Raw genomic sequence first — 15263 nt, forward strand, 5'->3', positions numbered from 1 at the left:
TCTTTTAAGTTTGATAAAATGCTTGTCAAATATGTTACAGTTACAATAACTAACAACACAAGTGATGATATTGAGGTTCCATGCAAAGGTGTCCTCAATTACTCCCAATTCTGCATCTTTGTTCGTTCATCAGATGCTGTAAAAGAAAAGTCCTCGTAAACTTCATTCGGCGTATGGCGAAGGATGACATACCCGAGTGTTGCAAAGGTTGAAAGAGATTGAAAAATCTCTATCGGTTTCAGGACCCATCCAAGGATGAAGTTGCTCGTAAGGTTCGGTCCATTGGAATGAAGTTGCACAAATCTAGGTGCTTTGCTTATCAGGGGGTCGATATTATTCCAAATTCCAATTCCCAAATTTTTTTTGGCAAAAACATACACATTTGCATCTTCATGGCTCCATTTTTTCAGCGCCTTCAACGCGGAACCCCACATCGTGCTGCTTGAGAAAGACACAAACTGCATGTCTTTCACTGCAGCTTTTGAGACTGAACCTATTAGAAAGGATTGAAGCAATTGTCTAGGCAATTCTTCCAGGATAAATAGCTAGCTCCTTTAGAGCCTTTCAGGTATTTACAAAGAATTTCAGTTTTATTGCCTCTTCCTTTGGAATTATACCATGCACCACCACATTAGGCAGTGAATCTCTTGGGAAGCACGCTAGTTCAGGAACGTCCAGTGCACCGCAGTTTCCTGAACGTGATTATGATTGCTATCCTGCTATAAAAACTTTTTCCGGCTAATAAAGTCAACTCAATTTGTCTTAAACTTCGTCTCTTTGGCTGAAATTGAGGCCAGGATAGGATTTTCTTATAAGCTTGATTAACAAAGCTTAAACCCCGAGTCCTTCCGGCTTCATAGCCAAGTGTCAAGTCACCATCTCTATGTAACGGACGGATAGAGGTACTTCATGATTAAGTCACAGTTCATCAACCTGATCATCCGTTAACTAATGCTTATAGCTTCCTGTGCCTTCTCCCCCATAGCCTTACAATGTTAATATGGTAAATAGTATAAATTGAACATTTTCTGGAGATACAAAGAGTGCAAGATCTTTGGAAGTCATGCGTCTCAAGCAGCTATTTTCTTTCAATATCAGTAAGGCTCCGGTAGAAACCGAATGTGAGCAATCAATGATCTATATTGGACTCTGAAACAACTTGTATGGATGCAACGACTTCAGTATTTAAGAGTTGAGCGGTAGGCTCATCATTTTCAATCATTCTCACCCTGATAATCTATCCAAACACGCCAAAGCACATGCTTAGATGCATACATGCCGAATCATTCAATATACTTATATCCTTATAAAGAAGAAATCAATATAAGCAACCTCCAACATAAAAAGTTCATGCACTCTCTTTCAATCTTTCTCAAGTGAAGATCACTTCGAACAGAGGTCACGAGTCTCAAAACAAATACAACTGATAAGTTCAGAAGTTTTCAAAGCAACTTCACACCTGCTTCTCTCACAGAATCGGTAATCGCTTTGACTTTGCCATGATACTTTTGTTCTCTTTTCAAGTGGATAGCGACAGTAGGGATGCCCTTGAGCAACAGCCTCTCTCCTAGTATCTTTCCCATCTTGCAGCTGCAGCCACATCTCGAGTTGAGTCCATGCTTGGTCTCAAAGCCTTCTCCTGCGAGCTCGCCGAAGACGCCACAGTAGCAGCTGGGGAATGGATGACTTGGGCACTTACAAACTTGTTAGTGAAGTGCATCTTCAGAACATAAGGCTTGAGAAAGTTTATTATTCTCGGTGGCTTCGCTGGCGGTGGGATAACCATCTCTGAGTTGGGGAATGGATGACTTGGGCACTTACAAACTTGTTAGTGAAGTGCATCTTCAGAACATAAGGCTTGAGAAAGTTTATTATTCTCGGTGGCTTCGCCGGCAGTGGGATAACCATCTCTGAGTTGGGGAATAAATATAACGAACTTCGAATTGCTACGACAAAAGCACCAAAGTCAGATAAAAGTTAAATAATCAGAAAATTAGAATGTTCATCTTTTCCATCCCTCTTTATGTCAAGGCCCAATATGTTGTTTTGGTTATATAAAAGTCAGCTTTTTCATGACAAAAGAAGAGAAGTATAAACCACAAGCCTTAAGCTTACAGTGTAGTAGACTGTAATAGAACTATACTAGAAACAAGATCTTTGTAAATAAGAAACTTAGGGTGCATTTATTTCATGGAAAGCTCAAGATTAAATGAGAAATATTTCCATCATCTATGAAAATAGTTAGTCATAAATTGTGGTCGATAGTGCAAACATTCCTTGACTAATTTTTCTAAGTAATATAACCAATCATCTTTTGAAATATATTTTCTGCAAAACTAACACACCCTTAGTTCCCACGCCATTGCACTAGAACAACAAAAAGTAGTAACAACCGAGAGGTATTATATTGACCCTGACTGCTGATAAAGTATCTCATGAAGTAGTCAAAAGACTAATGTATGTGATGTATTGAGAAAACTACACTTGAACAAAGCCATCTCGTGTCACGATAGAAAACCGTCCTAACACAACTCAGTTTTGATTGGTTTTTCTCCATTCCACGTTTCAATGGCATATCATGTGTTAAACAACGGGATAAAAACACTATAAGTGCCATAACTTGGCACAAAGGGACACTTAAGTGCCATAACTTTCGAAAGGTACACTTAAATGTCACATTTAAAGAAAAGTGGGACACTTGAGTGTCACCTCCGGCGAAGCCGATCAGAAATCATACATGGTAGAACCGAGTCAACTCTAATTCACCCAAAACAACGTCGTTTTGGCATAATTTTAATATAATATAAAAATTAATTAAATTAAATTTAGAACAAAATAATAATATAATTTATATTTATTATTATTATTATTTAAAAAAACGGAGGAGGAAGGTAGCCGGCGGCCGAGGGCTAAGCCCTCACCATCGCCGCCTCCCCACCGTCGCCGGAAGGTGGGGGGAGGGTCGGTTGGGGCCGCCGAGCTTGGGCCGAGGGCCGTGGCCCCAGCCCACCGATGGCGAGGGCCTGCGAGCCCGCCCCGATTTGGGTGAGGGCACGTAGGCCCTCACCACACGGTCGACTAGAGCCGCCGACCGCTCTCCCTCTTCCTCCTTCCCCCCCGGCCGAATTTGGGCGAGGGTCGGTGGCCCTCGCCCGGCTTGGCCAAGGGTGTTGGAGAAAACTTCCTTGAGTGTTTTGAAGTTGACAAAACGTTTCCATCAGTCTAGTCTGAAGACCTCCGGACTGCCAGACTCAAGACTCAAAGTCTATCCTCATTGACCGTTTTTAAACCGTCAAAGAAGGTTTATTCGAAACGAAGTATTTCGTTAAAGATTTGCTTCTGTCGTCTAAAGAAGATCTCTTGGCTGGATATAACATGTCAGAATCCATTATTCAAATCAAGATTGATTCAAGGATTTTGGATCCGTTGATTGACGAAGTATACTTGGAAGGTTCTACTTATGGAAACCTAGATCCTGATTGTATGGGCGAGCATGATTAATGGGCTATCATCATGTTCCTTAAATAGCTCGAAAATCTTCCTAATTGATTCCCTCCAACGGGTAAATTGGAAGAATTCCTTTGGTAAGTGCCAACGGGTGTGATGACATAAATGAGTATATAAGGAAGACGTTCTAGTTGTTCGAGTGTGTACGCGATAGAAGAATTCCAAAGTCTGAAGCTTCTTGTTCTTAGTCAATTAAACTGTTGAGCAAAATCTTGTACGCAAAAGAGAGTCTATATCTTTTAGAGACTTTGAGAAAGTATAGTAGAGTCTCTACACTGTGGAATCAAGGAAGAGCTTTACTGTAACAACTATTTTGTTCATAGTGAAATCCAGCCGGTGGGCTGTTAGTGCGGAAGAGTGGACGTAGGCTTGGATTAAGCCAAACCACTATAAACTCTGTGTTCATATTCTCTTCCCTACGCTTTTTTACTTTGATCGTAACTCGATTTGTTTACAAGAGTATAATTTCCTTTTCATAATCTATTGCTGATTTAAGTTGCACACTTCACCTTTGGAAATTTATTTTTACACCTATTCACCCCCTTCTAGGTGCTCATACTAGCTTTCACAATTGGTATCGGAGCTTGTGTACTCACTTAAGTTGAAGTGTTTTACTTCAGAGTTAAAGATCCATGGCTAGTATGTTGGCTCCAGGACTAGTTGAAGGGCAAAGCAACACCAGACCGTCTTATTTTGATGGGAAGGAATACAACATATGGAAAAACAAGATGTAGGTATTCCTAAGACCAAAGGATCCTCTGGAATGGGATGTAGTAGACAAATGAATTATTCCTAAAGCTGCACCTGTCTCAGAAAGAGGAAAAGAAGCCGTTGAGTCTAGCGAAATGACTCAAGAAGAGATAACCAAGATACAAGCTCTTGATGCAAAAGCAATTTATTCTTTACATTGTGCATTATCACCTACTGAATATAACAGAATATCTTCTTGTGTTACAGCTAAAGAAGTCTGGGATAGATTACACATCACCTATGAAGGAACTGATCGAGTGAAAAAAACCAGAATCAACATTCTGTTCGGTCAATACGAAGCATTCAAAATGAAATCAGGAGAATCTGTCACTGACATGTTTAGTCGTTTTACAGAAATCGTGAATGGTCTTGAAAATCAAGGTCAACCAATTTCTGATCCCATGAAAGTTAACAAGCTACTGCGTGGACTCTCCAAGGATTGGAATCACATAAAGACCTCAATAAAGGAGACACAAAGAATTATGTCACTTTCTATCGATGAATTGGTTGGGACTCTTCAGTCTTATGAAGTGGAGCGAATCAACGAAGATAAAGATCCTAAAGGTAAGAAATCCATTGCATTAAAATCTAATGATGATTCTGAAGCCGATATGGATGATGAAGAGCTTGCTCTCATGATAAGAAGATTCAGAAAGCTAAACAGAAAGGGGAGAAGATTCAATCCAAAGAAACAAAGTTTTCAAAAGCAACAGTCTAAGTCAGTTGAGGATGATGAATCCAATAAAGATGTAGTTTGCTTTGAATGTAAGAAAAAGGGACACATCGGATCTAACCGTCCCATTCGAGAAAAGAAAGGAAAAGCTGAGAAATATTGAAAGGCACTTAAAGCAGAAACTTGGAGTGATACGAATGTGAGGAAAGTGATGATGATTATGCCAATATTTGTCTCATGGCACAATCGGACTCGATTCAAACTTCGAGATAGACTCGATTCGACGGTGAATTCGAGGTAAGTAATTTGAATATCCCTACTAAAGTCTCTAGATACATTGATGAATTGTGTCTTAGTCTCAAAACTTCTCTCAAAAGGATTTCCGAACTCAAAAGAGAAAATTCTGCACTAAATAATAGGAAAATGTTTGGAAAGAAAATGTCAAAAGTCTAGATAAAAGTGTTACTACTTTGAAAGAAAATGCAAACAATCTTTCAAAAGAAAATGCATTCTTGAAAAATGACATCTCAAATATTTCTAAAAGATTTTCTATAGGATATGAGAAACTTGAAAAAATTCTTTCAGCACAAAGACCTTACTTCAATAAATCAGGTTTAGGAATGACTGCTGAAACCATTCCTCTAATTGATTTTTCTAAAGTAAAGGAAAGAATTAAGTAAAGACCTACAAGAGATGCTTACAAAAATCATTTCCAAAAGTTTTTGTAAAACTAGTAGGTCAAGTTGCTCTTAAATGTTCTAAGTGCAATAGCTTAGATCATTTTGAGAAAGAATGTCCTATGGTTTGGAAACCTGTTAAGAAGGTATGGGCAAAGACCGTATATTACACTAACACCAATGGACCCAAGAAAATATGGGTACCAAAGAAAGCTTGAGTCTCTTTTCTAAATGCAGGTCACTATCAAGAAAAAGATTAAACGGTACTTGGATAGTTGATGCTCAAGGCATATGATAGGAGATTCAAATTGCTTCATAAAGCTTGTTCAAGTTAATGGTGGAAAAGTTTCTTTTGAAGGAAACAACAAATGAAGAATTGTGGGATACGGAACTGTAAAGATTGGAAGCCTCACGATCAGTAATGTTTCCTTAGTGGAAGGACTCAACTACAATTTGCTAAGTATTAGTCAGCCGTGCGACACCGGTTTCAAAATCAACTTTCAAGAAGGAATATGTTCAGGAACCAGTAAAGACTCCTCTCAGTCTTTCACGGGTCGAAGATATGGAAATATCTACCTTTTGGATGTCAAACCAGATGAAACCCAATGTCTAATCTCAATTCAAGAAGAAGCAAACTTATGGCATAGAAAACTTGGACACATCAACATGAAGCAAATAGCCAAAATTTCAGCAAAGAAGCTTGTTTGTGGACTACCCAATCTGTCATACCAAAAGTCTGATCTATGCACACCATGCGTGTTGGGAAAACAGGTAAGAAATTCATTCAAACCAATAAATCAAGTTTCCACTAATCATGTACTGCAGCTCTTGTATATGGATCTCTTTAGACCAACCAAAAATCATAGCATTGGAGGTAAGAAATACTGTTTAGTGATTGTGGATGATTATTCACGATTCACTTGGGTATATTTCCTGGCAAGTGAGTCTGAAACCTTTTCTTATTTTACAAGGTTTGCTAAAAAGGTCCAAGATGAGAAAGGGTATGTTATTTCAAGTATACGGACAGACCATGGAGGTGAATATGAAAATCAATACTTTACAAAATTCTGTGATGAATCTGGTTTTCAGCATGTGTTCTCTTCAACATATACTCAAAAGCAAAATGGAGTCGTAGAAAGAAAGAATAGGCCGCTTCAAGAAATGGCTAGAACTCTTTTAATTGAAAGTAACATCTCTTCACGTTTTTGGGCTGAAGCAGTTTCTACAGCATGTTATATTATTAATAGAGTCTTTCTAAGGCCTATTCTGGAGAAAACTCCCTACGAGTTATTCAAAGGAAAGAAGCCAATTGTTTCATATTTTCATGTGTTTGGATGTAAATGTTTTATATTGAAAAATGCAAATGATCGAGTTGGTAAGTTTAAAGAAAAATCAGATGAAGGTATTTTTCTTGGATATTCTATCACAAGCAAAGCTTACAGAGTTTACAACAAGAAGACTCAATCTGTGGAGAAATCAATGAATGTCAAATTTCAAGACTTTATGCAAAATCAATCGATTCATACTCATCTTGAAGAATCCGAACCTGCTCCAGATTCTACAAAGTCTAAATCTCCAGAAGCAGCTCAACCTTCAGAAGACGAGCAACAAATGATCAACGAAGATTCAAATGAGGGAAAAGATCAACAGTCTGACAAATCAACCAACAACTGGAAGCATAAGTTCAGTCATCCCAAAGATCTCATTATTGGTGATATTAATGAAGGAATTCGCACAAGATCCAAAAGGCACGAAGAGTCTAGTGTTGTGGCTCTTATTTCTGAAATAGAACCCAAGAGCATAGAAGAAGCTTTAACTGATGAAAGTTGGATTGAAGCTATGCAAGAAGAACTCAGGCAATTCAGCATTAATGATGTATGGGAATTAACTCCTAAACTGAAAGGTAAATCTATCATTGGAGCTAAATGGATTTTCAGGAACAAGATAAACGAGAAAGGAAAGGTCGTAAGAAACAAAGCAAAACTCGTGGCCAAGGGATATACGCAAGAAGATGGGATAGACTATGATGAGACTTACGCACCAATAGCAAGGTTAGAAGCAATTAGATTATTACTTGCTTTTGCTTGTCATAAGAATTTCATATTATTCCAAATGGACGTCAAAAGTGCTTTCCTAAATGGATTTATCCAAGGGGAAGTCTATGTGGAACAACCACCCGGTTTGAAGACCCAAGGAAACCCGGACTACGTATTCGAGACTGAAAAGGCCTTGTATGGTTTAAAGCAAGCACCTCGAGCTTGGTACGACAGACTAAGTAAGTTTTTAATTCAGAACGGTTTTGTCAAAGGTAAAGTAGATACTACATTGTTTATCAAAAGAGAAAGCAAAAGTTTTCTACTTGTTCAAATTTATGTTGATGATATTATTTTTGGATTGTCTAATGAAAGTCTATGCAGGATGAGTTTGAAATGAGCATGATGGGTGAACTAACCTTCTTTCTCGGGCTTTAAGTGAAACAACTGAAGAAGGGAATCTTTATTCATCAAGAAAAGTATGCCAAAGAACTTGTTAAAAAGTTTGGTCTTGAAAATTGCAAAAGGACTGATATACCAATGTCAAGTTCATTGAAGATAGACAAAGATGAAGGAGGAAAGAAAATTGACCAGAAGCTATACATGAGTATCATTGGTTCACTTCTTTATCTAACTGCTTCTAAACCTAACATTTTGTTTAGTATTTGTATTTGTGCCAGATTTAAATCAGACCCTAAAGAATCTCATTTAAGTGCTGCAAAGTGTGTCATCAAATACATTGCCTCAACTTCAAATTTGGGTCTCTGGTATCCTAAAGAATGAGACTTTACTCTTCTTGGATACTTAGACGCAGACCTAGCCGGATGCGAGTTGATAGAAAGAGCACCTCGGGCCACAATTACTTGGAAGCAGGACGGTATCTTGGTTTTCAAGGAAGCAAAGTACAGTAACTCTTTCTACAGCAGAAGCAGAGTTTGTAGCTCTTGGAAGTTGTTGTTCACAAATTCTGTGGATAAAACAATAGTTAAGAGACTTTGGAATTGAGGATTCATGCACTGAAATTAAATGTGACAACACCAGCGCAATCAATCTCACCAAGAATCCGATTCTTCATTCAAGAGCAAAACATATAGAGATTTCACATCATTTCATTAGAGATCATGTTCAAAATAGAGAAGTTTCGATTTAGTTTATTGATTCAAAGAATCAACCGGCGGAAATATTCACAAAGCCTTTGGAGAAAAATCAATTTGAAGTTATTCGTTCCAGGACTCAATATCTTAAAGTTTGAAAAAGTTCAAACTCGGGACTGAAAGTCTAAAGACACTCAGACTTAGACGATCAAGATTCTCAATTGTCTCTCGGATCAAATCTTGAAAATGTACGATCATCTATCCAAAATTAATTGGTGTTATTATCCCAATTTTTCGTGATTAGTGCAATCCTTCCTTTTCGAAAAAGAAGTTATTTTTGAAATGACAGTTATCTAATTTTTGAAAAGACATTTTTATATTTCTTTTTTATGGCGTTCCGTGTGCCTCGCTTCAACTGCCTTATATACTATCGGTTCTTCTTCGTTTTACTCACAAAAACCCTAAGAGAGCACCGATCTTCCACTTCTGTCTTCTTCTCTTGTTTAATCCTCGAAAAGTTTTCATCTTTCTTGGGAAACAAGCTTGGAATCTCTCAAAGACTGTGAAAGATGTCGTCTCAAAGAAAGTCTTCGAGGATCGCGAATAGGGGACCACAGCAAATGTGTGAGGGGCCTACGCACTTTGATCTCACCGAAGAAGAAGAATTTCCTAGACAGCAGCAGAGCCCACAACATTCTCAGCAGCGTCCATCTCCTCCATCTAGACCTCAGGATGTTGCACATCGAGAAGATGAAGAAATCATCGAAGATGCAGAACCCGTAAGAACTTATAAGCCCGCTTTTACCTATAAACTTTATCGTGCTTTAAAGAGGAGTGGTACTTCGTTGAACTATATTGATGAATTTCTTAAAGACAAAGGGTATAGAAATGAAACTTTCTTCTTACGCACAATGGAACAATTGGGAATTACCCCTGCTGGGTTGGCGGAAGAGGCATTGGCAAATATCCCAAGCGATCCACGTGTTGGAGGGCTGAGTCAACCAGATGAGAATGACAATAATAGGATGTACAGTCAGTTTAAACCTAGAATGGGTGTTACAGCAAAAATCCGAAGCAAAAGGACGGATTTGTTTCGATTAGAGGAACACAAGCAACTGTACTCTAAGTTGCTGAAGTGTGGGGTGATAAACCCTAGGAGTGTGGACTTTGATTTTCTTGACTCTATGAATGTCAATCTGCGGGAAAAATTCAGTCTTCTTCAACTCAAACAGTTTTGTTCTGAAACTACAGAAGCTCATGCTGAACTTACTGCTTATTTCTATTCGAATTTAGTTTCTTGGATGCAAATAGATTCTCTTTTAGTGTTTGGGATCAGAACTATGTGGTTGACATGAATACTTTGGCTGATGTGATTGAGGTTGAAAGAGGGAGATATCAACCTATCGGTGTGTCTGTTGCTCGTGCAACGATCGAGCTTGTTAAGGATAGAACAATGGAAGGGAATATTTCCTATTTGAGGATGAAATCGTCCAACATTTTTCTTCACAAGATTGTGATTAACTGCCTTAGACCAAAATCGACTTCAAAGACCGACGTTTCAAACTCGGAGGCAAAGCTGATGTATGCCATTAATGCTGGGAACAAGTTCTCTCTTCCACACACTATTATGTTCCACATGTACAGAACAATGGTGAAGGACAAGGGTCAACTTCCGTACGCAGCTCTTGTGACCAAGTTATTTAGACATTTAAACGTTCAGCCTCCCCGGATTCTTTGTGTTCAAACGTGCGATCAAATGGTGGTGGGACTGAAAATGATTTCTAAAATGCGTCTGAAGGAACTCAACAAAGCTTTGGAGCAATTCAAGGCGAAAACCCTTGTCAAGACTCATCTAGTCTCTTCAACTGCAAAGAGAAAGGGGAAGGAGCCCACGGTTGCTCCATCCAAGAAAAGAAGAGGTCTCATCATTGAGGATGAAGAGGATGAGGATGATATCACCATTTCTGCGATGGCATTGAAGAACTTGAGTCGTTCTGTTCTAGAAACAACGGAGTGACAAGAAAAAGACAAGGATGAGACAGAATAGAGGACTGAAGAGAGAAGATTTGGAGAAAGAAGCAAAGGAGAAAGAAGCAGAGGAGAAAGATGCAGATGAGGAAAGAATTGAGGAAGAAGAAGAAGAAGAGGAGAGAGGAGATCAAGCAGAAGCAGAGCATAGGGAACACTTTTCTCCACCTGAAGGCATGGAAACAGGGGGAGATCCTGAGAAAAGAGGAACGTCCTCATTCCCTGCCACCAGTGAAGGAGTAAGTCGTTCTCCAGCAGATCTAGAGGACATCTATGCCTCTCAATTTCCTGAGGAGGGACATGATATTTCATTGCCCAATTTGCGTGACCATGCTGATTTGCCATCATCTGCTTATACACCGTTTGATCGTGCAGAAGCCAATACTCAGACTGATAATTCAGCAGACTTTCGCAGAATACTTGATGTTCTTTTGGAGATGCGAGGTCAAATATATGCTCTAGGATGCGAAGTACGGAACTTGCAAAATGCAGGTCAAACCTCTTCAGTTTTTTTGCATGATCAAATTCATGCCCTTGCTCTTCAAGTTCAAGCAAATGCTAAGGGTGAAGATGTGGCGCAACTGAAGGAGGATTTGAAAATCTTCCTAATTGATTCTGTCCAACGAGTAGATTGGAAGAATTCCTTTGGTAAAAGCCAACGGGTGTGATGGCATAAATGAGTATATAAGGAAGACGTTCCAGTTGTTCGAGTGTGTGCGCGATAGAAGAATTCCAAAGTCTGAAGTTTCTTGTTCTTAGTCAATTAAACTGTTGAGCGAAATCTTGTACGCAAAAGAGAATCTATATCTTTGAGAGACCTTGAGGAAGTGTAGTAGAGTCTCTACACTGTGGAATCAAGGAAGAGCTTTACTGTAACAACTATTTTGTTCATAATGAAATCCAGTCGTGGGCTGTCAGTGCGGAAGAGTGGACGTAGGCTTGGATTAAGCCGAACCACTATAAGCTTTGTATTCATATTCTCTTCCCTACGCTCTTTTACTTTGATCATAACTCGATTTGTTTACAAGAGTCTAATTTACTTTTCATAATCTATTGTTGATTTAAGTTGCACACTTCACCTTTGGAAATTTATTTTTACGCCTATTCACCCCCCTCTAGGTGCTCATACTAGCTTTCACAAAGGGCCGCCGCCCGATGGGGGTCGCTTCAGTGGGCGATAGCCCTTGGCCCGGCCAGCGAGGGCCGCCGACCCTTGCTAGATCTGGGCAAGGGCTCGCGAGCCCTCGTCGCTGGTCGGCTGGGGTCGCCAGCCCCTGGCTAGGGCCCGGCGACCCCGGCCGACCCTCCCCCTGCCATCGCCGGCCCTTCCCGACAATGGTGGGGAGGCGGCAGCTCGCCCTTAGCCGTCTTCCCCCCTCTTTAAATATTAAAATTATTATTTTTAAATATTTTAACTAAATTTAATTTAATTAATTTATATATATTTTTACCACGTTAGCCCAAAATGATGCCGTTTTTGTATTATTTGGCCACGTCGGCGTAAAACGACGTCGTTTTGCACTCGCGTCATCGGAAAAATGTCACGTATGTAATTTGGCCGAATTTTAGCTGGATTGGCACTCAAGTGATCCACTTTGCTCCGATTTTGGCACTTAAGTGTACCTTTCAAAAGTTATGGTACTTAAGTGTCCCTTTCTGCCAAGTTATGGCACTCCGGTTTCCACACCTCGTTAAACAAGCAAAGATAGTTCTCTTCTACATTTGACTCCTCTTTCTTGACTTTCATCGAACAGTCAGCGGACAATTTCCGAAAGACCATAACCAAGCATCCCGGAAAGCCGTAAGACACAACTTTTAAGCTGCAAACTAAGAAAGAAACACAAGAGCGAACCGATATCACATGAAACGGACCCGAAAGAACACAAATTAGTCCAGAATTTTCCCAGGGAATCAATCAGAAAATGCGGAGCAACCGGATCTAACTCTGACTCCACAATGGACATCCACTCAAAGACAAGAAAGCACCAGTGATGGACCCTTTTGACAGGAAGTATCACGCCGGCGAATGCACGACCAAGCTGCGAAATCCAACCAACGATGTCTTCAGACAGCGAGATGCGAAGGGGGGGTAGAGGAGCGTGGAGAAACCGAGAGACTATGAAAGACACGGAAGCACATGGAGGAGCCCCAGATGGGCGGCCCGTCATTGAAGATCCAACCCGACCCAAATTGACCGCGAGAAATGTCAATACTCAATACTCGAAACGAACCAAATCGTGTTCATTCACTCGATCCAACCCAACCCGCAAAATAAAGAAAGCAAAATGACTTATATTAATATTTATATTTTACTTCTTAGCAAATGTTATTTCGTATTTAGGTTGCTTAGAAAATATAGACGATTTATTAATTACCGAGTGACCGGGCAGTGTTTTGCTAAAATTGTTTTATTTCTTCTTCCAAATCAACGTTTCAATATTATAACAAATAGTATTTCAGAATTTAAATTGTCAACATAACTCGTGATATTAGAATTTCTCATAAAAATTACAACTTTTGATATTAAAAGTAAATGTAGTTTTTCCCCCTCGACAGCAAGAAGGATTGGCATTCTGCTACTCTGTCAAATTTCCCAGGTCTTTATTGCCCGCAACCATGTTTTTGAGGCCCTCGAATGAGCCGGGGGAGAGGAAACACCCTGGCTGCAAAATTCGCCATCCAGGTCGTCTTCGGGCACGGCCACATGCTTCCGGCTGATCTGCGTGGTTCCGCGCGTTCTCGGTGGCAAGCAGAAATGTCGGAGTCGTCTACAGGCTGCGAGGAAGTGGACGAGTCGGTGTCTAAGCTTTCTTATCTGCTCGCACAGTGTTCAGCCAGTCGGGCCAAGCGCGAACACTTGCAACTATATCCATCTCGCCAAAGTTTTAAAAGCAATGCAGTTACATCGACACAATATGAATTTTCACGCCAATCATGTTTCCTAAACTAAGTCCTCCGATTCAATCGCAGGTTTGAAACTTTTCGGACTAAATTAGCAAAACTTCAAAAGAGGACTAAATGGACACACGAAGAAAAGTTTATGGTTAAACTGGCACAATGAAAAAATTTATGAGCGAATTAACAAGTTTATGACTTTTTGGACAATTATCCTCAATTGTCAATGATAGTTATTATTCTTTTGTAATTTAATGTATGCAAAACTGAGGATTACATTTTTTCCACTCCTCTTTTGACTTATATTGTATTTTAACCATACTCTCCCTTATGAGGCCCATTAGTTCTCATGCAACTCTATAAAAGTGATTTTTTAATTGTTTGGTCATTGTTTCTTGTTTTTTCATTGCGGTCCCACTTACTTTCTTTTTCTTTCTTTCCACGCCCTTGATGCCTCGGTTCATTCTCTGCTTTTGCAAATCGTCTCTCTTACAAGCCATTATCTTCTTTCTACATTTCTCACTTCTTATTTTTCTTCTTCTCCCACAAATCTCTCCAACATTTGCAATCCTGAAAATAACTGCTTATTTCAACAATTCACGCCCTCCTCACTCACTATAGAAAGTACGGTTCTAGCAAAAGCCTTTTTTTTTCTTCTTAGTTTTCTTGGTCTTGAATCATGCTCTTTATGGTTGCTATTGAGTGTTTCTTGATATTTTTTCTTAAAAGTGAATTTGAGTTTTGGGTAGTAGAAATGCTTGATCATGGGTTTCAATCTTATGATTAGAGTGTAGTGTGCATCATAATAGTATTTGTGAATTAATTGCGTGGTTGCTTTGTGGTATGTAGCATACTTGCATCCTAGAGACCGTTGCTCCCTCTGGGTTTAGTTTCTTATTATGTTTTCATAAGTTCTTTAATCATCAATTTGGGTTGTTGTGTTACTTCTAAATAATTGACTTGTTGGAAATAATGATGCAAGATAACATAGAGATGATTTGCAAAATAAAAAGCCTAAGGAAAAAGAAGAAAAATAAAAAGAAAAAGCGTGACTCAGATAATAATAAAAATAACTTTTGTAGGGTTAAAAGAGAAGTAGTAGACCCATAAGGGATAATATAGTCAAAACAACAAAAAAGAGAGTGTCTTAAGCCAAAATAGGAGTGGAAAATGTGCCGCCCAAAACTAAACCTAAATTTGTCCCCTAGCAATACATGGCATCAATTAATTTGTCAAAAGAGCTATCGATCAAGTCTTGTTTGCATATATCCATTTATAATTTGAAGAAATAATTAGAAGGGTTAATATCCTGAAAAACCCCAAACTGGTATACTTGTGACAAATTTACCACAAACTATTTTTTTGACCACCAAAAACTCCAAACTGGTATACCTTTTACAAATTTACCCCAAACCGGTACACTTGTGACAAATTTACCCACTGTTAGTCTTCATTAAATTTTGCTGTTAAATTATTAAGTTAAATGACACGTGACAATTAACTGGTATACCAATTTGAGATTTTATACTCCGTTTATCACAGTTTACAATTTTTGTGATTTTTTTGTGGTATTAATCCAATTTAGCGGGGGGTATATTTGTCACAA

At 39.1% G+C, this 15263-nt stretch overlaps 1 protein-coding gene across 1 annotated transcript; it reads right to left on the reverse strand.

Annotated features, from left to right (window-relative positions):
* Positions 1-1337: 1337 nt before the first annotated feature.
* On the reverse strand, positions 1338-12878 carry LOC120288958 (50S ribosomal protein L18-like). The gene is given in 3 exon segments (XM_039303301.1): positions 1338-1588; positions 1591-1788; positions 12760-12878. Coding segments are annotated over 2 exon segments (342 nt in total). The 5' UTR covers positions 1787-1788; positions 12760-12878; the 3' UTR covers positions 1338-1442.
* Between the last annotated feature and the right edge of the window lie 2385 nt (positions 12879-15263).

Source organism: Eucalyptus grandis, chromosome 1 (genome assembly GCF_016545825.1).
Source record: "Eucalyptus grandis isolate ANBG69807.140 chromosome 1, ASM1654582v1, whole genome shotgun sequence".
Taxonomy (NCBI): Eukaryota; Viridiplantae; Streptophyta; class Magnoliopsida; order Myrtales; family Myrtaceae; genus Eucalyptus; species Eucalyptus grandis.